The 20,612-nt window shown below is 42.2% G+C and overlaps 1 protein-coding gene and 1 long non-coding RNA gene across 5 annotated transcripts in view; one reads left to right on the forward strand and one right to left on the reverse strand.

Annotated features, from left to right (window-relative positions):
• LOC145422353 (uncharacterized) overlaps nucleotides 1–20,612 on the reverse strand; it is a 203,909-nt gene that overhangs the window by 24,902 nt on the left and 158,395 nt on the right. The gene's annotated exons all lie outside the window — the stretch shown is intronic.
• The window catches only part of ldlrap1b (low density lipoprotein receptor adaptor protein 1b), a 44,995-nt gene that overhangs the window by 5,951 nt on the left and 18,432 nt on the right, over nucleotides 1–20,612 (forward strand). For all 4 annotated transcript variants that reach the window (XM_026151318.2, XM_026151317.2, XM_026151316.2 and 1 more), the window contains exons 2-3: nucleotides 15,826–15,968; nucleotides 17,344–17,456. In XM_026151318.2, coding sequence (XP_026007103.1) covers nucleotides 15,826–15,968; nucleotides 17,344–17,456 — 256 coding nt within the window. The remainder of the gene's footprint in view (nucleotides 1–15,825; nucleotides 15,969–17,343; nucleotides 17,457–20,612) is intronic.

Consider the following 20,612-nt stretch of genomic DNA (forward strand, 5'->3'; position numbering starts at 1 on the left):
TTAATCAGTGTCCAAAAGTAGTTTTAAACATATTTTAGTGATCAATATATAATTGTCTGTATAGGGTGTGGTGAGTAAAGACATGACCTCAGACACCACCCATGTTTATGTAAGAGGGTGGTGTGCCAAGTTATCAGCCAAACCCGGCGAGCTGTTTCCATAAACTGTAAAAGTACCATCATCCCTGCTCCAGCCCTGGTCACCCGGTGCAAAGTCATCCAAAAGTATCTGCCAGGCTGTAATAGAGATCACATCCTGCTGGCTTCCTTTATGGAGTGTAAAATCCTTACTGATTTACTGTGATCTGTATCTATAAGCTGCTTCTGTGTTTGGTCATGTGTGAGCATGTGCTGGTAGGGCTGCACAACTATGCTTCGTCACTGTTTCTCCCAGAGAACGATATTAAAAATAGATGCTGTCAGGGCAATAGATGAAAATGAATTATTGGACTTAAACATGGTATTCAGTGTTGGTGAAACTGGCTGCTTTGAGTTTGTGATCAGAAAAGTAGAACTTTTTCTATGTGGCGTTATTTTGGACTAACCACTGTTAGTTCTCCAAAGTGCATCTTTTAATGAAAGCATAAGTCTATTTATGGCAAAAAAGCTAGAAAATGAAGTCTTGAGTCACTAACTCTGTCTTTTGTTTCACGTTCTATTTTAAATAATAGGATGTAACACATTTACACCTGCTTTTAACAGTGCAGGGTGCTTCCAGTTTACTCTGTCATTCCGAAACACCAGTAAGGACGTCTGGGTCTAAACAGCATGACTTCGAGGAAAGAAATAGTTCATGTAATCTCCTTTAGCCATATGTCTAGACATATGGTCAGTGTTGCTTTGGTTCATTGTTAGTAGGCCGTGTTGGTGCCTAATAAACACCACTTGAGGCAAGAAGAGAGCCTAAAATACCAATTAAGTGTATTTGGATAGCCTTCTCTTTGTTAGCAGTTAGTGCTCCAGTCCACAGTTACAGCTCCTTCTGTTTAATCTGTCGAGCAATGGTGTCAGTAATACTTAAATAGCTACACAAGTCCTCAAGCATTACTGTGCACCTACACTAGAGACAGTCCTCCTTTCTGTAACTTGACTGAGTGTATCTGTAATGATTTATGGATCTCTTTTGAGTGTTCAGCCAGGAGGAAGGAATCAAACACCCTGCCTTTCCCCACCCCCTCCATCCCTGTTCAGCATCAGCACAATCCTCACATTTCACGCTTCCTCTTTACCATTAACTCATTCTATATATGAAGTCTGTGGGACTGGAAAGAGGATTATTTATGAATGTGAAGCTATTTTCACACAACACTGCAGCCCTGAACTTTTCTTGGCTTTACCCGTCAGAGCTGTCCTGGAGGAAACACTGGGCAGCGAATAATTACATTCTTCCAACGTGTTTTTAAATGACTTGTTTTGTCCACCCAGCAGTCCAAAATCTAGAGTCACTGTGCTGTCCTGTGGCCCTTTGCCTCGTGTCCATTTTGGCTGCTGAACCTGAATTTTTCTACTGGTTAACAATCCAAGGCTTATACAGGAAATTACTTCACCTGCTTTGCATCTGTATGAACTTGTTTCCTCCCAAGATGTCTGTCTCGTTTCTCCTGGGAGGCTCATGTCTTTCAGATTAGTTATCATTTGCTTTGGTTTGACTGTTGCTTTAGTTTAAGGCACATGTGGGTTCGGGTTGGTGCAGGTTCTGTTTGGTTTATATCTCTGACCTTTTTATTAAATCTAAACCTTTTGGAAAACTGTTGCTGTGCTGAAAATGCCTCAGGATTCCTCAATCCTGCTTGGATCTGCATGTCTGTGCTGGTGCCAGAAGTTGAAAGACATCTGCAAAGAAACACCCAAACGCACTGGAGTCGTGTGCAGAGAGTACACTTGTAGAGGGGTTGACCTGCATACTGCATAAATTTCAGGGTCATGCTGTAGATCTGTGGTCCCGGGTGTGAAATGCTGATGTGTTAAACAAGACAAACATCGATCTGCACTTTAGGCAGACTTTACTCAATTATCTTATTCTGTTGTTTTGCTGTGGATGAGCCATCCATCCCACACCTAGATTTTTCAAAACAATTACAGCACATTGTTGTTGGATATAAAACCTCCAACCTGTTCTTTTGAGTGAGGGCTACTGGAAAAAGCTGCCTGCGTTTTGGTGCTATGAGCCCTAAGCAAGAAAAAAGAAACTGGAACTCTATGCAAAGGAGTAGAGTGCAATCAATCTAACCAACTGCTGAAACTGTCGGCTGTGGAGTTTCTGTTCTTTACAGATAAGCGTCCAAACCACAACACCAAGGAAGACAAAACCGACTCGATAGAAGCACAGTAAAAATAAGGTAATCATGGTTTTTGAATCTTGAGATGCTGGCGTCCTTTTAAACACAGCTCCAGTTTGCTTCAAAGTTCAGTTATGAATAAATGATTGCACATTCCAGTATCACACCTTTAATGATCTTTAGCGTATGAGAGCATTTTCTAAACGCAGTGGTTATATCTTTTAATTTAGATATGTTTATTTGAATCAGTCCATTTTAACATAGGGCTGTTTTCATACCTGCTCGGGCTCATTTGTGCACAAATGAGATAAAAATGAATCCTTGTGAGGAGAAAACTTCCATTTATGAGGAAGCCAAGAATCCACTCCACAAAATTGTTCTAAAGACCTGCTGGTTGAAATATGAGGCTGAACTCGTATAAGAAAAATCAAGTAACATTAGCCTAGTGTATGTGTAGTGTATGTAGGGGTCAGGCACACTCTGTTTGCCTTCAAATTTCTCACCAGTTTTTCAAGGATTTTTATCATGCCTGATGTAAGAGCAAACCTGTCTTTAATAATTTAGAGATTTGGTGGTATATTTATCTGCATAGACTACAAGGTGCACCGTGCATCCCTCGATTTTGTGGAGACTGCATCGCTTTCAGTGAGAGTGATTTGAGCTGCGTTGGAGTGCAGCCGCTCCTGTTAGCCGTGACTCCGCGCAGAGCGCTTTAAGGATCACTTTCATAACCCAGATTCCCGCTGAGAGTACATTCTGGCCTCAGCTGGTCATCCGCTGTAATCCCTGACTGGCATGACCTTTCATTTCTCCTCTCATCTCCTCACTTTCCTTCATTGAGTGGATTTGGCCAATACTGAGTGACATGTGTCTCAATGTTAAGGCATCAATTATAAGACTCTTATTTTCTACAAATCCTTCCCTCACACTGAATGTTGTTTCAGACGGGCCTAAAAATTAAACGCTGATGGCTGCACGCTCATGCAACACGTGCGCCGTCTGATATTGATTATGATTATTATGATTAACCCACAGGTTTGGAGGATGAAAGTAGAGAAGCATCTTGAAGCTCAGGGACAGACAGACGAGGTCACATGCTGATGGGCTAAAATTTAGATCTCGTTTCGTATCGATTGCTCCCTTAGTGAACTGGTCTGTTTATGCCTCTGTGGTCATTTGTGCTTAATGGTTTTATTTGTGGATGTCACATAGAGTCTTTGACCTGGGTTTTCAGTCATTTCTTAAACAGTTTCCACTGAAGCTGGAGCTCAAAGGAAGACGGGACAATAGTAGCGTATCAGTTTTTGTACGCAGCCGAGACAGACAATGATAATTGTCCCATGTGGTCTAACACAGTTTTTCCCTTTGACTAACACTCAGTCTTTCTTTTCTTAACAATGCTCCCTCTCAGCCTTTTCCCATAATGCCCAGCTCTGTGAGTGATGATTTTACTCTACACTTGGAATCAAAAGGCTGAAAAGAACATATTGGCTTAGATGTAGAACTTTCTTTTATTTTGGGCACACTTAGAAGTTGAATGTTTCTTTCTCAACAAGCTCTGGGCTTTTTGTCTCTGCTTATACCTTCAGGCATCTTTCCTTGCGTCAGTCAGCAGTTTCTAAATTAGCCCAGAAAGTCCTGATTGGAGTCTAATAACGCTGGAATTGGGCTTTTTTTGAACACGTCTTGTTGCTGTGAGACTTAAAAAAAAAAAAAAAAAGTCATCTCACAAGAGATATGGGTCACTTGAGGTCTCAAAGGATCCATGTTACACTATTTTCTCACAAGTTTAAGATTTTGTAATTGGAGCACAGGTATTAATGCATGAGATGGTGAGGCATTTTTTAATTTTTTACTGAAAGTAAAACGATGAATAATTCAAAGCGCTACAGAGGAAGCTGGTCCTGGCAATTATGCAGCTCTTGTTTCAGACAGTTTTAACATTGTAAACTGACACAGTCTTATGGCAGCGTTACTCCCCAATGACAGTGGTCTCCTGATGCAGCTTTGACTCAAACTGCTCAGGAACAGTTTGATGGTTAAGCTCGATTCTTGGAGGACCCACACCTCAACCTGGAGGACCCAAAGGATCAGAGATGGGATTGTGGGATCTGCTCTGTAGTCTTAAGTGCAACCTGTTAATATAGTGCTGTTCACCCACCACTTAAATAAAAAATGATGCCACCTGCGATTGATTCACTCATGGACAGTCCCCTGTCTAATTTAGTAAGGCGTGCCAATCAGCGTGTACCTGCACTTCCCATCTCTTTTTCCTGTTGGCTGGCTTGGAGGCCTGGGTTGTTCCTGTGGCGCTCTGTGACATTTATTCAGCTTGTTCCCCAGAGACGACCTGCAGTTGAATGTACTCTAACTCAAACCAGAGCCTGCAGTGATCTCACCGAAGCTGCAGAACAGAACAAGTACTACTGCAGAAATTGTGGATTTGTAGTTTATCTGGGAGATGAGAAACTGGATGTTATTTTTCTTTTTTGGTATAAAATATTTGGCAAATAAAATATGTCACTGTATTTGCATTTATTTAATAAGTCACTAGAGGCTGTGTGCTTTCATTGAGGACACCACAGTATATGTGCTTTGATTAATGGGTATTTTTATTATTCCTGCAGGTCTTAAAACTATAAACATGACTTTGTGTAAATGAGGCCCGTCGTGGTGACAGGCTGTAGTGTGTTTTTTAAAGTCAGTCCATGTGAAGTCTGCATGTGATGTTTTTATAAATTTTCATAATGCGTGTGAATAATGGGCTGTGAAGATTGAATCTGACTGTTAAACTGCTGTGTTTGGCCCTTTTTATTTAATTAGTTGTACAGTATCATGTTAATCGTGGTGGTTTAAATGCTCCCTGACATTTTGCAGGAGACATCTGTGCCAGTTTGTTTAGGTTGACAGCTGGCTTTGACTTCCCTCGCTGTCTGTAGAGCAGTGGTGTTTAACAGCACCTCTGTTAAACCATGATTGTCTGGAGGACCATATAAAAAGGCAGCCAGGCAGTGCAGCCTTTCCCAGTATCCCAGGGTGACGCACATCTCCAACCATAGCAAGACTGAAACCCTGTGGGTTGCCAGATTTTTATTTTTTTAATTTTTTCCTGTGCAGATTCCTCTGTATGACAATAAAATGTGTTTTTAAACCAGTTGAAACTGCAGAGAAGATTGAATTTCCCATTTTGCTCATGAGAAGATATGCAGGTGTGCCGGAGTGTGTCCAGCCAAGCCAAAACAATGAGTCATTCACAGTTTGAGTCCAGAGGTTACAGACGTGTGCACTGGGATCCTTTCCTCTCACGCGGCACCATGCAGAGAGTTCTCAGTGCTGTGAAGCTCCTTTCTGAGCCTAACAAAGGAGCAAACTGTCAGTGCTGCAGGCTCGACCCGTGCACTCTGCTTTGGTGGTGACATCTTTATCTGTGCTTGTGTCAAACCAAACTGTGTCACACTGGCTGCTAGTTGCCCTTCCCCACTTTCTGCAATCTGAAATAATGATTCATAGCAAACATGGGGGAATAAATACCTGTTGCATTTTGACACTACAACAGATTACTCACAGGCAAACAACTTGTTGGATGATGTCAATAACGGGAATTTAAAAGGATTTTCCCACATCCTGTTGGAACATTAACTCCCACCGGTGGAACTGATTGTGATCAGTCAGATCTCCTTCACACAAAGATGAAGGAGATCTGACTCAGTCACTCCAAAGTTACAGTAACTTTACCTGTATAGCATTTTGTAAAACCTAGAGTTGATACAAACACAGATTCAGGCATACATTCTTATATATAGTTTCATTCAGGCATTTAGTGTGACCCATATTCAAAAGGAAATGATTAAAGAAAAACCATTGATCCCAGGGCCAGAGAGGCTGACTACAGTAGTCTGTAAGCAGGAGCCATTTGTATGTACTTCCATTAAAATTGTAAAACACCTTCTAAATTTCACTGGAAGCCAGTGAAGGGAAACAAGCGTAGGGGTGATGTGGAATCACAGGCTACCTGGTTAGAGAGTGAGTTAGTAGTGTTTATTATCCCTTTGGAAATTCTCTGTATTCATTTCAGATAAATACAACCACAACAAAGATGACCTCAGAGACACAGTCGATGCTGTTGTTCCATAGCAACAGCAACATTGCTATCCTTTGCCCACCGCTCGTGACTCACAAAGCCAGGTCACATTGTTGTTGAGTTACCGCGTGAAGTTCTGTAAAAAATTCGACACAGTTATTTTAAATGGCATTGCAAGCATCACCTCGAGGGTGTGCGACCTGAGCTGGAATGTGGACACTTTGGATCGCAGAATTTAGTGGCCTTGCTGTGTCATCTGGAGCAGTTCGTGTGAAAAATAGCTCACAGTAATCTAGGAGAAGAAAATTACCTGTGTGTGTGTTCCAAGTTACAGGCTGATGGTAAAGGCTTGAATTCTGTTGTGTGTTGTGGGTTTTTTTTTTTTTTTTTTTGGTTTTTTTTTTTTTTTAGATAAAAGAAACCAGACTGGATGAGTTTACAGATGTAAGTTGAAATGTTTCCGAACAATAATACCGTCATTCTTAGCAGCTGATTTGACGTCGCAGGCGAGGGGGACCAATTTTGTGGCCGCCCTCCTTAATAAAGCTGTCGGGGCCAAACACAAATCATGCGACCCTCGGGCTGAAAAGACTGTTACTGTTATTTATCTTTTATTTGTTCTCAGCGCTTGTGCAATCATGTCTTGTATTTGGAGATGAGCTTTCATCCATTTTCAAGCAGAGAAACACTATTAATGTCAGCTGGAAGCAGAATAGATCGCAGTGACAAAATGACTCTGTTGACAGCATGGCTCTGGTGGTGATTTGTGTTTTTTGTGCCTGTATGGCTGCACCTCTCTCCGTCTTTGGGAGCTCCACCGTATGAACTGAATTATTTAGTCTGCACTCGCGGCGCAGCGGAGTGGTCCTGCTGTTTCCACAGTGATTAAACTGTTGCATCTCCCTAATTGGCCATTACATTTGTCATACAAAGGCGGCACTTACGTGCGCCTGCTGCCTTCATTTGCAGATTTTTAACTTCGTTTAAAAATATTTTACAAATATTTCATCGTCTTCAGTCTTTATTTGTCTTAAAATGTCTCGATGCCTCCATCTGTCCTTTGTCACCCTCTGTCCATCTGAAAATAGAGGCATGGCCAGAAAGAGCAGAGTGATACTCATCCTTTCTGACCTTCCTCTGTGTTGGCTTTGACCAAAAGACTCGGCACCATCACCACTGCTTTACCACTTCTGCACAGGCTCATCGACCAAATCCCTTTGATTATAATTCCCAAGACTTCTGTGCCGTCTTGCCTCTCCTAATCTCTTGTTGCATCAAAAGGACCCATCTCCCTCTGTAGTTTTAGCTTCATTAAAACTTCATGAAAACTTCTGGGTAATGATCGAATCTTAAAGTAGCGGCCAAGACCATCACGTTATGTTTTCTGCCTTTTACCACTAGAGGAGATGGACAGCTGCAGCTGGGCCTTGCTGCCATATCTCACTAATAGCATGTTTGGTTAACCCTTCAGACCTAATCTTAAAATTTAGGCGGAGACATAGTGTATAAATACACTATGAGTTCTAATTTAACCTGATGGGATAATGATTGTTGGGCAAGCAGCGGTTGTTAGTTAGTTTAAGCTAATCACCTTGCTCTAGCCACGTATCTATTGCTTTCTGGGATATGTCTACTCTGATATGAGTGCAGTATATGTGCACAGTACACAACATGTAGCAAATAGGTGTAAAAGTAAGTGGGGGCTCGCGGCTTTAGAACAGAGCGGCTTCTTCCTGTTTTTACTTTTGCTGCTGCTGTCCCCAGACAGTAAGAGGACCGGACGTCCTCTCATGGTTAATAGTGACACATTTTGGTTTGCTTGGAGTAAAACATGGAGGGAAAAAGCTGTATGTTTATGAATGAATTTGGACAAGGATTATCTGGAATGGGATTCTTGTTCCCGGGTAGAGGAGACTGGAGCAGGAACTGGCAGAAGGATTAGTGTAACGTCTCCAATTATTTTGAAGAGAGAGCTGAGTGTAAATGTGATGCTATTAATGTTCCTGGTTGATCTGATTTCCTTCCCCTCGTGGCCATGAGCTGTGGGAAATGACCAAAAGAATAAGCATTACAGAGACAAGCAGCAAAGATGAGCTTCCTGTGAAACCATTAAGGAGGGGCTGAGAGTCGAGCCAATTCTTCTCCTCATCAGGTGCCTCGTGAGTGCCTTGTAGGTGAGGTGTTTTGGGCATGTCCACACTGGTGAGATTGGGAAAGCCTCAGGGTTTCACCAGAAGAGCTGGATGGTGCATTCTGGGAAAGAGATGTGTGGGCGTCTCTGCTTAGACTGCCAGTGCTGCAATCCGGACTGGGAATAAGCAGCAGAAGGTGGATGGATGGATAAATGGAAGATTATTCAACTTTTAGATATTAGACAAAGTAAAATAACAGAGGTGATGGAAAAGGTTGTAAGACGTGACAAAGACTCAGTCATGAATAATTCTTTCTGTGCTCCAGTTTTTGATATGCAGACTGGCTATAAAACTGAAATTCAGTGAAATAACCACAGATTTCAGGAGCTTGAAGTGTGAGCTGAACACAATCTGACATTGTCATACATTGCGAAATGCGTCAGAGATGCTCTTTGTGCAGAAATCTCATCACTTTAATGACCTGTTATCACAGTTGGTTACAGGAACATTTGATCCAGACATCACACACATTACGTTCTTCTCAGTTTACTGTGAGCTGTTGTGTTTTTTTTAGAGGTTTCTCACATCAGCAGTTGAGCGATGAAGCAGCAGTACATTTTTCCTGGTTCGCCTCTTCTTCTGCAGCTGGGAGTGTTGAAACTTGTCCGAGGCAGGAAGAGACTGAGGGGATGGCAGCAGGATTTGATTGGCAGAGTGAACTGTGTGATTATGGGCTGCATACGCCTCAGTGACTGATTGTCAGAGGCTCCTTTATTAAGGGTTATTACGAGTCTGTGATACTGTTGCTTTAACCTTTGTCATATCAAAATGTAAACATGTAAAGAAATGTGTGGATTCAACATGAACTGTGTGGGCGACTCTGTCAAACCTGTTTTATTTCCAAGGATAACTTTGTTTCAACTTTCAGTGCAGCAGGAAAACCGGGAAAAATGAGCTGTGTTTTTATGACAATCAATCAAAGAGTTCCTTGGTATGCATTTGGTGCATATGTCTGGTTTATGCCTATTGTAATGATTTAACTTCAGAGGAGGGACATTGAAATTAATGAATGAGTTAAAGTGTAACTATAAGTCACAATCTGATTTCCATTCCTGTGCTGAGATTTCAGTTTCCCAGTCTTTGTTCCTTATAATGTGAACGCTGCAGATGATGTAAACGTATGATAATGTACGTGATGTAAACGTCACACATGCCTAGACAACCACAGGCCACTGGAGACAGACTGCTTGGTGAGTGGTTGCTGGGTGAAATGTGTCGAAAAGAAGCTCTAAAAGTCTGCTTTGTTATTGCTTTGGTTGCAGGCAGATTGCACGAAAGACGCATACTGAAAATGGAGACTGTTCTCCGTAAAAGTAAAAGTCGTGTCTTACTGGTGCAACTTTTACTTTGAAGGCAAACGGTCTCTGCTGTCAGTATGCGTCACACTGTTCAGTTTCACATCAAGTTCAGTGAGTAGTTGATGTGAGTTTGCTGCAGTCAGTCATAGTTTCCAGGAAAGCTACAAACTCTGCAACCTGCTTGCAACCAAAGCCATTGTAAGGAGGAGGTTCTTAGAGCAGTGCAGTATACGTCTTCGTGACCAGTTTTACCTAGTGACTCCCAGTAACCTCCAGCATCAACTCGCTATTTTGCTGGGCAATACACATTTTTACCTTGCAGCCACAGGTTACTATCGAAGAGTTTGTATTCCCCGATCACTGGCTGGTCTCTAGACCTCTGTGACTGAGAGCTACATATAAAGAAAACACACTGGCAGCTAATTATACTTATATCCTTTGGACAGAACCAGCTGTGTTTGCAGCACATGACCATCTGACCCAGAAAGGCACGAAAATGTAGCACCCTGCTTTATTTATCCGCTCCATCCTTTGAAGAAGATTGCTTAATTAGACCATCGTGCTCACTGATAAGCACAGGCTCTACCTGTCCTGTCCCCCTCCTCTCAGCTAACAGCAGCTCTCCATCACCTGCTCTCTCAGGCTTATTTACAGGCAGTGTCACCCATGAGCAGCTCTCACTGACCGGCCGAGAAGCCTTTGAAGTTTGCTCTAATCAGCACCGCAGCTGCACAGAGGCTGCTGCTGGTGGGGGTGTTAGTTGTGCTAATGCAAATGTGACCAATATGAAAATGGATTATTATTGCATATGAAGTAGTACTCTGGGTGTATGCACCAGGCTAAAAATAGCTCCAGTTCCAGAGTTGCTCATTTGAACCGCTATCGTGCCAGCTTTTGAAGAAAGCTGTTGTTTCGTTCTCATTTGTCTCATCTGCTGAACTTGAAGTCTCGGCTTGTTATCTGTGCAGTCTTGTCTTACGATTGCCTTCCCAGATCCTCCCTCGATAAGGGATTCCTGAGTCCCTGCAGTCAGGGTGAACTGCTGGTCACGCGTGGCTCAGCGGCTCGCCTTTCAGAGCCTGTGCGTATTCTGTGATTGGCATCTCTCCTCATCCTTGAATCACTCGGAGCATTTACTGAGCATGTCTGACAGTTTGTTGAAATTCATTGGAGCAGACCTGTCAGCGGCGTGACTTTTGTGTAAACACTGAATGTCTCTCAGCTGAAGCTTCGCTGTCTCTTCTACAAACACCAGCAGGCATCCAAGGTTAGAGATGTTATGACCGTGCAGGTTAAGCCTGTGTTTCTATCCATTACAGAAAAGGTGAGATGAGGTAAGAAAAAGAAGAGTGATAAGGAGAAGTAAGGTGAGGCAAAGAAAGAAAAGGAATGGAGAGGGAATGTAAGGAAATGAAAGGTGAGCCAAAGCAAGGAGTGAAAAAGACGAGGAGAGGTAGGGAAAGGCGAGGGGAGGGAAGTTAAACATAAAACAGTATGGAGCGGAATAATTTAAAACTTAAATAAAACACAATGAAAAGTAAAATTTAAACAAAATATTAAACGATGATTCACTTTAGTTATATAAAAGCAGAATATAGCACAGCAAAGTGGCTTTATAATGCAGTATAAAAAGCTTACTGTGGGTAGTAAAAGAAAAACGAACCAAAAACAAGCACAGCAGATATGAGATGAGATTACAGCGTCTCAGATTAACAGTGAAATAAACTGTATTAACATGAGAGAACAGATGGATGCTGCGTTTGTATGCAAACATCTCGAGCGACTCCTTGTAACTTGGTTTCAGTGATGAATAGCAGCTAGTGATTCTCCACCACAGATTCTATTATAGTGAGTGTTTTTCTTATCCAGGCACTAATGTAACTGCAGGATCAGCTCAGCAGGAGAGCTTCATCTGCCCCCCCCACTCAGGAGCTCAAAGAGCTCGACCTTGGAGTGGGGCGTTCACTGTCAGACTCGCCCATTACTTAAGTGTCGGTTTGGTTGGAGCTGCTTTTAGACCATTAAAAACCATTCTCCATAACCACTCGCACTGGGTTGGTTTGGCTGGAGAACAAAGGAATATTATAGGCTAGCAGCTGTTTCCAAATGGTTTATGTTCCCTAAATTATATGGTGTCTTAAATTGCTGTTTACAGTAACTGTGTTCAAAAAGCTTTGGAAAACTGAAATAGTTTTTTGCACATCAATGGTCTCCTTTTATATTTGTTCAGCAGTTTTTAAATTAAGTACTTATTTACATTTACAAAATGGGAACTAGTTAAAATGTTCCTCAGAAAAGGCATAACATTGTTTCGTGCTGTGCCATTAACTACATTTTTATATCAGTTACCGTTTTTGCTCCATGATATAATGAAAACAAAATCAATACGATTTTTTAATTTTTATTTTTTAATAAAATCAGTTGAACCCCTGTCCTGTACAGCTACGTGTTTTCGGTTAAAAAGCCCAGTCTCACTCTCTGTTTAGTTCGGCTCGAGCCAACATGGTGTAAAAGTGAGCCACTGGTCAACAAGGGAAGAACTCACAGCGTTTTCATAGTTAATGGTATCCGTCCACGGCTGGCTTCATCCCTCGGTGTCTCGCTGCGGCTGCCAAGTCCCCCGCAGCCTGGGCTTTTCTTTGTCGCCATCTGCACCCACAGCCTGTGGTGGAGGCTCAGGCACGCAGGGACGGGCGGTTGCCCTTGTGAAATGGGCTTTATGATCAAAGCCCCATCAGCTGGTCTCGACCTAACTGGCAGTTTACGCTCGCCACTGACACCCTTGCCAAGGGAGCCGTGCGCCAAAACTAATGTCACTGGTGTCGTGCATGCGTGGGTTGGTCTTTACTGGCATTTCAAAGATAAATCAGCGCCGGAGCTCAGAGGGAAATTTGGAAATGACCTTCTGCAGAAACTTTGAATAATTCTTTGCAATCACTTTGTTTCCTGTTTTGACTTCCTCACTTCCTATATCAGCACTGATGCAGGGACCTTTGGGTTGCATAAGCTACTGCTCAGGACTAGACTGCAGCTTGCTTTAAACACCAGTATCAGTGTTAATGGATTGGTGTGATTTTATTTATTTATTTTGATCAATGGGGTCAAAGAAACCCCTCACATTAAACATTCTAAATGATTGGAATCACAATATTTTGTACAGTGCTATCTGCCTTCTTGGCGACCATCATCCTATCGGCTTTTGGTGTGTCAGTTTTATGGAATGGAAGTGTTTAAAGCAAGTATGACGTAAAGTTTCAATCTTGTTATTGTTTATAACAGTGTTATATCCCATACTGGTATTTTCAGCATCGGTGTGGCCCAGAATCTTTTAAATGCTGCATGTCTAATAAGATGTTTGCTGCTCATTTGGGACTTTCGAGCGTGACAGTGTACGTAACGATTAGTCTGCATGTAGACAAGCAGTCTGTGTTACTGTATTTAACACCACCAATCCCTTTTCTTCATTTAATTAAACTTGGTGTAAAAAATGGCTGAATTGTATATTTTTATTTTCAGTCTGGGTGAAATTCCTTTTAGAGAAGACCAATACCAGTAGGAGAAACGTTAGGTTAACAAACGTTACATTTGAAGCCCTTAGAAAGGCCTAAACTCTTCCCACTTACACCTGTTTGCACATCTTGGACAGAAACACTGTGGCACTGACAGCCGATCACGTCGAAGACCCTGGGTTAGTGCTGTCGTTGATAATGTTTTCTGATGGACCTTTTGAAGGGGGAAATGGATTCCCTCTGCCCCTCACTCAATCACACCACACAGAGGCAAGCCCTAAACCTTTTACAAGCTTCAAGGAGAGCTCGGCTTGTTTGTTGTTGGAGCGAATGGCTGAACAGTGACAGCAGTTGTTTACTTGTGTGAACTTCCACTCAGAAACTTTTTTCCTGCTGTTTATGCAGCTGGTTTCTAATTTACTCAGTTTTGCTCTGCTTTGTTGGGTATCTAATGCGATGTGCTGGCATAAGTTGAACATAGGTGTCGGGGATTTGGCACTACTTGACCAGATGCAGAAGCTTTATTCATAATGGCACAATAAGACGAAACAAATTCGCCCTGAGCCGTCTTTTATGAATAGCTTCACCGTCAGGAGTTGGCAGAATTATAAATGAAATGTGGCAAACAGGAAAGAGCGACTAGTTTTTCCTCTTGAATCTGCAAGAGATGTATGATCTACACAGCGCTGCTCATGTTGTTTTCCCCTTAAATGTAGGTGTTTTTGTAATCAGTGTTTTTAACAGAATAAAGGTTGATGATGGGAAAGAACGGGATAACTGTGAAACTGAGGCTGTGCTTAATTGTGTGTATAATTGTGTGTATTTACTGATATTGAAACGGATTTGAAGTGCGAAAGCAGAGAACAGATGCAGTGAAGAGTAATTAAAAAAACTGCCGTTATGCTTTGCTAATGTGTGATTCATGCAAATTAAACAAACTAAAGTCTTTGGCTGTCAGTAACTGCAGCTCCACATTTCCTCTACACACTTCCAGCTTCATGATAAAGCTCTTTTCCTTTGAAAGGTACTTTATCACCATTTTTTCATTGTCTGAAGTTTCCCTTTTCTCCCGTGTACCAAACAACAGGAGATTTGCTGATGGAGTCATTTTTACTGATGGAAATACTCCATGTAGTTGGGGTGACAGCAGTGACGTCTGGGTAAAGCCTTTGTGGCACCTTATGAAGCACATAGATTTTGTTTTTTGTTTTTTTTAACTAGAGGTCATTATAGTTCACCAAAACAAAGTATGAAAAACAGTTCAGTTAACCAAGCTTGTCTTTAGCTTTAGTCCTCCTCGTGTTGGTCACATGCGCCATCACAGACAGCTTATGGAGGCATGGATGCACATGTTTCTCGAGGCTTGGGGACGTTTGCATGACTCCGAGTCAGCTGCCTTCAACGGCTGTTTTTGTTGTCGTGTCTAATCTGAACTGCTCAGGTTTTGTCCCTGACACACACTGAATCAGATAAAACTAAAAGAAACACTGAAACTAGTATCAGTGAGGCCAAAACCACCTTTTCTTTATGAATGGAAAAATGTTTATTGCATGATTAAAAAGAAACTACAGCTGCTTCTTCTTTGATTACTGATGAAGTATAAAGAGATGCAAAAAATGGATGTATAATTTTATGATATAAAGTTATGCATTCATCCTTGTGGGTTCCCCACATCCCCCTCAGAATTAGCAGAATAGTTTGTGCTTTTAATCTACTGTTAATTTCATGCAATTTGAATGTGAGGCCACAGATGAGGACATCCCGTCTTATGCAAAAAGAAAACTGTTGCAATCTGAGGCAGTGAAGCAACAGTTGCGAACCTCTTCTGCTGGTCTTACAAGATCACACAGCTACGTTATATTAGTGTTAAAATGTGACGATACTGAAAAGCACAGAAGAACTCATAGGTAGAACATGAGTCTGCTATCTGAATGTTGGTGAACAGCAAACCTTTTCTTTTATTATGACTAGCCGCATATACCACATGGTGGTAACGCCACTGAAAGTTTGCCCGAAGTGGTTTTTTTTAAATCAGGAAACAGCTCTAACATGGAGGGCACCAGTGCTTGTTTCTGTTCCTCTACAACATAGACATGAAATTGTGCAGTTTTGCTGCTGAGTAAATTGGCCTTGAGGGCCCTTAAATCAAAAACTATTCTTAGTATTAAGGTTTTGTTTATTAGTAAACAAATCAGTTGATCCGTGAGGGTCAGGTTGAAGGCCTTGCTTTTCCTGTTACTCACCTAAGTTGAGCTCACGGTCTTTAATGTAGCAAGTGTAATATACTCCATACAAGAGCATAATCTTACCATTGTGAAAGGAGGGTGTACAGACCCATGATAAGGACACGTTCTGCCAGCCTGCAAGCTGTGGTGACATGTCTGACGGGGGGATTTGCAGCCTGCCGTGCAAACGGCTAGTAATGGTGGTGAGCAGAAGTGTCAATGGTGTGTGTCTCATGTTGCAGAGCTGCCGGAGAACTGGACGGACACGAGAGAGACCCTACTGGAGGGCATGTCGTTCCAGCTCAAGTATCTGGGGGTCACGATGGTCGAGCAGCCCAAAGGAGAGGAGCTCTCAGCAGCAGCTGTCAAGAGGATAGTGGCAACGGTGAGACACGCACGCACGAGTAGTTTAAAATCTCTTTTTAATGTTCAGAAAACGGTTCCAAGAAAATGAGTTTCTCTCGAGCATACGTGACGTTTTCTTCATCATCACCTCTGCCGCTTAAATATTTTAGTCATTCAGAAGCGTGCTCCGTTATGACCTGACCTCGCCGACACCTCGGTGAAAAGTGACTGGTTGGCTGCTTCCCTGAGGCCCAGGTTGACATTTAGAGGAGGATGCAATTAGTATGTGGACACTGTGTGACTCAGTCAGCTTTATCATGGTGGAGAGCTTAATGTTATTGGATCTGGCAGCTCAGTGGATAATGAAGTTAGCGGTGGCAGAATAGTGGGACACGGTGAATGAAGTCACAGCCTCTGATTGGGTCTAATCTGCTGCCTGCCCTTAATGCCCCCCTGCAGAGGATGCTTACTCCTGAATGGGAATTGAGTGATTTTAAGCAATAGACTTGATAAAGTAAATAATCTTTATCGCACAGGTTTGTGTGACAGTGCTTTTGTCTAACGATAGACACCACATAGATTGTATACGATACCCTGAATTATTTGCTGTCACATAGGCGCTCTAACCACGAGAGGTGCTCATATTAAACATGGCTGAAGTATTACATGACAGGCCTTTGTACAAGTAATCCTGAGAGCCACAAGTTCAGGCTTTAGACTCTTCTAAGCGCACAGTTTCAGGTGCTTTTTCTAAACTTGATGATGTCCCTGAGATGGACACAGAAGCTCCGCCCACCTGCCATTCAAACCTTGTGTGTGCAATGGGCAGCCAATTAGATGCAAGTATGTTTAAAGGTGGAAGAGCTAAAATAGTTTGTTTCCATCAAGCCTTGGTAAATGATAAAGAAGGATTGTTTTGAGCAGCGCATCATGCGAAGCTACTTTGATAAATCCAGGAATGAAAATGTGGAGCTGGAAATGAACTCCGTGCCCAGTTAGGCCCAGTTAGGCCCAGGTTAAAATGATCTTCACATTACTACACTAAAGTGAAACGGAGGGAAGGTTTAAAGCATTTCTACATCTCAACCTCAGAGTAATTTTAAACTTGAGGATATAAAACACATTTTTTTCTTTTTAGCTAAAATATTCTTTTTATGAATAAAACTGCTACGAGAGATACAAGTTATCATTTAATAGGTTGGTTGTTCCAGCCCACTCCAGATAGAGTGGGTCTAACATGCCACTTTAATGTTTTATGTAGTTTTTATTTTTAACCATGCTGAATGAAGATTAGCACCTGAGGTTTTAGCCTCTTTTTCCTTCTGTTAGCTAACTCTCTCTCCCTCTTTTTGTTTTTGTGGCCTCCACCCTTTCTCTTTCCACCCTTTCCTCTCTCTACATGTTCCTTTCTCCAGGCCAAAGCCAGTGGAAAAAAGCTCCAGAAAGTCTCGTTAACGGTCTCCCCTCGTGGAATCATCCTGCGTGACAGTGCCTCAAACCAGCTGATAGAAAACGTCTCCATATACAGGTCAGTCTGCCTCTTTCACCTCCTCAGGCAAACATTGTGTGCCGCTGACCTGACCAGGTTGTCTGGATTTGTGAAATAGTTTCACCCTAAGCTTGTCTTTATCATTCACAATAAAGCAAAAGTTGTTATCCGCCTCTTGCTGTCATTTATCACTGGATAGATGTGTGTTAGGAGGTGTGGCGCTCCCAAGGCGGTGGGAGAGGCAGGGAGGGTAGGAGTCTATCAGCGCTGTTTCTAATCAGTCTCGGTGCTCTCGGGAGCTGTGTGTCTGAGCTTTTACCTCAGATGTGTCTTACACACACTTGTCTTAAGAGCTCACTTGCCTGCCAGAGCTTGCATATGCTGGCCCCGAGCTGGATTCACTTTTCTCAAATTCCACTTATATGAGTTGACAAATCAAGGAGAGTTGGGACTTTCCAGCGTTTTTCCCAGCACGAATGTGGGCTGTGTACACTAATTTCTTTTCAAAGCTGGCAGATTGAGGACAACATTTAAATTATTGACCGTTTTCTCAAGGTATCATGGAGCCATGTGATGGACAAGTCGTGTTTCTGCCTGTATTTGAGAGGAAAGTCTCCCCACCTGCTCAATTTTGCATCGCTTATCACTGAACAACTGTCGCCTAGCTGTGCAAGATGGAGCTAATTTTCCAGCATGCACCATTTATCTATATTAAAAATCTCGTCTCTCCATCTCCAGGCTGTTTTTCTTTTTCTTTTTTTTTTGGGGGACTAAACTTGGCTAACATTTTCACTGTTGTGCAAAGGGAGGGTGAAGCAGAATGACAGATGTCACAGGGTTGGGTGGAGATAAAACTCAGCTGATTAATTGTGTTGCTGGAAGCTGTAAGTGTATCCAAACACATTAAGATCAATTCTTCATTTGCTCTGTAAGAATTTCTTTTATTTGCATCATTTTTTTGTGAGCAATGTTTTTTTTTCTTTTTGTTTTTTTTAACCAAGGACGTTCTGGAGGAAGTGAGCGAAATGGGCTTCAGAAAATTATGCAGGGATCTACAGTTTTAGCCCCGAGCTCCATATTTGTTCAAATTAAAATGATGCAGGAAGAGCTGACAGCATGTCCTGTTATCACTGGATTAACTGGATACTGAAGAAAACCTGAAAGTTGTGATTTCTGAGCTGATTTTCAGCAATTTATACACTGTGGGATTTGGGGAGATGCAGGAGTAGACACTCCTATTCCCGTGGGCTGTGTGGGTGTTGTTAAAGCTGGTGATAGGAGAGCCAAATAACAGGGTGGAGCTAGAACAGCTAACTTCTTTTGTTTCATATCTTTCCCTCGCTATTTAACTAATAGACTCCATATAAAACAGAGCTTCCAGGTCTGAAAAGTGAAATCAGGCTCGTGAGTCAAGCTTGGTGCTGCTCTTCGCTCACGACTGATTTGCTATAGCTCCTGGCATCTCTCGGGCACCCAAATCCCTCCACCACCAGGTCCATGGAGTGGTTGCTACTGTTTTGTTTTAAAAGGACCTAAGACAAGTCATGGGCATGTCCCAGCTCCAGCTGTAACTGCAGTATCCAGGTGGATGAGTTCAACCTTATTTGAGATGTTAAGAAGAGGCCATAAAGAAGTTGGGTTGCAGGCTGTAAGCGATCTTACTTGTTAAAATGTCCACGTGAACTCAAGTGGATATCAGAGGAAGCTGACACGTCCGTGTTGGCGTCATTGTTCAGCACCAACCCTCTACTCCAGAAAAACACTGCGTTAATTATGAACTTGCTTATTTGAAGAAATAAATAGTTTATAGTAATTAAAAAGCTGTACCGGGCGAGTCCAGCTGTGACCTCAGCATAGAGCTCAGACGTAAAGAAGATGAACGGCCAATAAACAGATTTGCCTGACACCCAATTTTCCCCGACGCCCTCCCGCCTAAACATTTGCCCGTAAATCTCGGTTGTGTTCCTCAGATCACAGCTGTGATTCTTCACCCCTCCAAAGTTTTTTATGTCTGTCATTGGTTAGCAGACTGTGTGACTATCGCACAGTGAAGATGATGCACGAAGGAGAAAGGAAGGACAGATGGCAGAAATTCATTATATCCTTCTTCCATCATCTTGGGTATCCCCTCCCCGACTGGCCGTCGCGCTCGAGTCTTTGGCGTTAGAGTGATGGCATCATGATCAAATAGTGGAGCAAAGCTATTATGGCTTAATTTGAAAGCGTACTCTGCACCTGAGACTGACGAGCCAGAGCGACAGACGATGCAGAGGATTTGCACATCAAGATGACCTTCTGCGTGTGCACGTTTTCCCCATGGTCTGCACAGAGTCCAGGCGAATTCTTGTAATTTATTAAAGTAACTTTAGCCTATTTCACAAAGCCATGCAAAATTTTACCAGCATACAGTGAAATTAAAGCTCCTCCAGTTACATTAAGGCAGGGTGAAATTTTTGCTCTAGTTTTTCCAGCATTTCTGATTTATTTATTTATTTTTGCTGTAAGATCTTTTACACTCTTAATAATTTTTGGAGGGGAACATGCTGCTGCAGTTTCTTGAGCTCCTGGCTTGTACTTCTGTGATTGAGGCTCATCTGTGAGCTCAGAGTTTTAGGATTCTTGAACCTTCAGTTTTAGCTCAGGGGTGATATGTTAGGTCCAAACTATGTTAGAGAAATTATTAGCATGACGGCTCTTTGTCAAAAGAAAATTAGAAAGTTATTTGAACACAGAAGGAATCATGGCTCCAAAAGCGCCCCGGGTAAAAAAAGAGAGGTTTTAAGATTGATGGCTGCTCCTTCAATCACACGGTGATATGAGACTTGAAAGTTTTCTCTGGTGAATGATCAGAAATCCCATCAAACATACAGGGTACCAGCAGGGTTAAATGACACCTGTTTGAACAAAGTTGAGTTTTTGATTTTAGATTGTGATGCTTGCAGCGGGAGTTAAATTCATCCGATTCAGCCCTATAAAAATCCATGTAGATATCTCCTGTATTTATGAAGTTAGGATGGCTCAAAAGTGCTGAAATTAAACGGCATAAATTTCAACACGGATGGCTTACAAGATCGGAAAATATTCATGGTAAATTTTGCGTGGCATCATTAAACATACTGGAGTTATTAGCAGCTGATTGTTTTCCAGATTAAACAGTTTTTTATATGGAATGTCCCCACTGTGATTTATGGGTTG

Source organism: Astatotilapia calliptera, chromosome 19, assembly GCF_964374335.1.
Source record: "Astatotilapia calliptera chromosome 19, fAstCal68.1, whole genome shotgun sequence".
NCBI lineage: Eukaryota > Metazoa > Chordata > Actinopteri > Cichliformes > Cichlidae > Astatotilapia > Astatotilapia calliptera.